Source organism: Cyprinodon variegatus, unplaced genomic scaffold (assembly GCF_000732505.1).
Source record: "Cyprinodon variegatus isolate N-32 unplaced genomic scaffold, C_variegatus-1.0 Scaffold1526, whole genome shotgun sequence".
Classification (NCBI taxonomy): domain Eukaryota; kingdom Metazoa; phylum Chordata; class Actinopteri; order Cyprinodontiformes; family Cyprinodontidae; genus Cyprinodon; species Cyprinodon variegatus.
The window spans coordinates 91,401-92,975 of record NW_015151979.1 but is presented as its reverse complement, the minus strand read 5'-3'; the positions used below and the strand labels follow the sequence as shown (position 1 = coordinate 92,975).

Here is a 1,575-nt window from a genome sequence, read left to right as displayed (position 1 = left end):
CAGGGCTGGGTTTAATGCGATATTTAAAACAATAACAAAGTTCACGTTTTTATCTGTTTTCATGGGATATTTGTTTTTCTGTTTTGCAGATGGATGGGGTCATTCCTGCCTGCTCCATTAGAACCCTCTTCTTGCCCTCAGTGTGGAGAAAGATGCAAAGCCAGAGTTGGACCTTTCACTGCCAATCAGTGTAGCTGTGCAGCAGGTAAGACTGAACATCTCCAAGCAGAGCTTCCTTCAATTCCATCTTGAAACATTTTCACATCTTTGGATGTGAACATTAGAATTTTACAAATCTATGTTGGCTTGTTTTTCCTTAATTTCCTTTTTTTCTCGGCTGGTTTAAATATCATATATGTGTCCAGCCAAACTACGGCTTGGATTATTGCACTGCAGAGATGTACTGACCTTATAAAAAGAAGAAACATATTACACAGGCTATAGAGTAGCTGGCATATTATATCACAGTGATAGAGAACAATATTGCACATAAGTGACATAGGTAATGTTTTGCATCTGATGTCCAAGGAGGGAGGTGCTGACCCTTGTCCCTTTTGCTATCACCTCCTCCTTCCCTCCAGTGAGTAGTTGTACAGCTTGATGGCTTGAGGAGCAATGGAGTTCAGCAGTCAGCTGGTCCTGCATTTGGGGAGGAGCAATCTCTGACTGATAAGGCTCCTCTGGGTGGTGAAGACAGTTTACAAAGGGTGGCTGGCATTGTCCATAATGTCCAGCACGTTTGTTAAGTGTCCTTGTCTCTGTCACCCTCCCAAGAGGGTCCAGCTTCAAGCCTATCATAGAGCAGGCTGGCGTTACCAGTTTTTCCAGTATGGAGGTGTCCTTCATGGAGGTGCTGCTCCCCCAACACACCACAATGTAGAAGAGGACACTGGCAGTCACAGACTGGTGGAGCATCAACAGCTTGTTGCAAATGTTGAAGGACCTCAGTCTCCTCAGGAGTCCATCATGCTCTGTGTCTTCCTGTGCAGGTGGTTGGTGTGTGTTAACCATTCCAGTTTATTATCCAGCCACACACCAAGGTATTGGTATAAATCCACAGCCTCCACCTTAGCCCCTTCTAGTAGTATCAGCTTAGTCTTTGGTCTGTTCCTCCCAAAGTCTATGTCCAGCTCATTGGTCTTGGAGATGTTAAGTTCCAGGTGGTTGGAGGGGCAGCAGGTGGCCCCTAGTCCCCCATCAGACTCCTCTCCTCCTCCTCCCTGTTGTCCCTGATACACCCCACCTTGGCTGTGTCATCTGCGTACTTCTAGATGTGACTCAGCCTTGGGTTGTAACAGAATGCAGAGGTTTTTAAGGTGAAGAGGACAGGGGCCAGCAATGAGCTGTGAGGGGCTTCACTGCTTTTGACAACAGTTTTAGAGATAATGTCTGTGAGGTAGCTTGAGATCCAGGCCCCCAGGCAAGGGTCCACCCCCAGGCTATTCAGTTAGTCTCTGAGCAGGGAGGACTGGGTTGTTCTGGATGCACTGGAGACGTCCTGGAAGCGAATCCTTGCTGCTTCCCTTCTCCAGGTGGGAGTGGACTTGGTGTATTAGGTAGAGGATGGTGTCCTCT

General features: G+C 47.4%; 1 protein-coding gene across 1 annotated transcript in view; it reads left to right on the top strand.

The window, feature by feature from the left end:
* Positions 1 to 1,575, top strand: part of nlrc3 (NLR family, CARD domain containing 3) — a gene marked incomplete at its 3' end in the record, with an annotated part of 68,459 nt that overhangs the window by 59,750 nt on the left and 7,134 nt on the right. Inside the window, exon 2 of the mRNA XM_015403596.1 lies at positions 90 to 205. Within this exon, the coding sequence (XP_015259082.1) occupies positions 94 to 205 (112 nt within the window). The remainder of the gene's footprint in view (positions 1 to 89; positions 206 to 1,575) is intronic.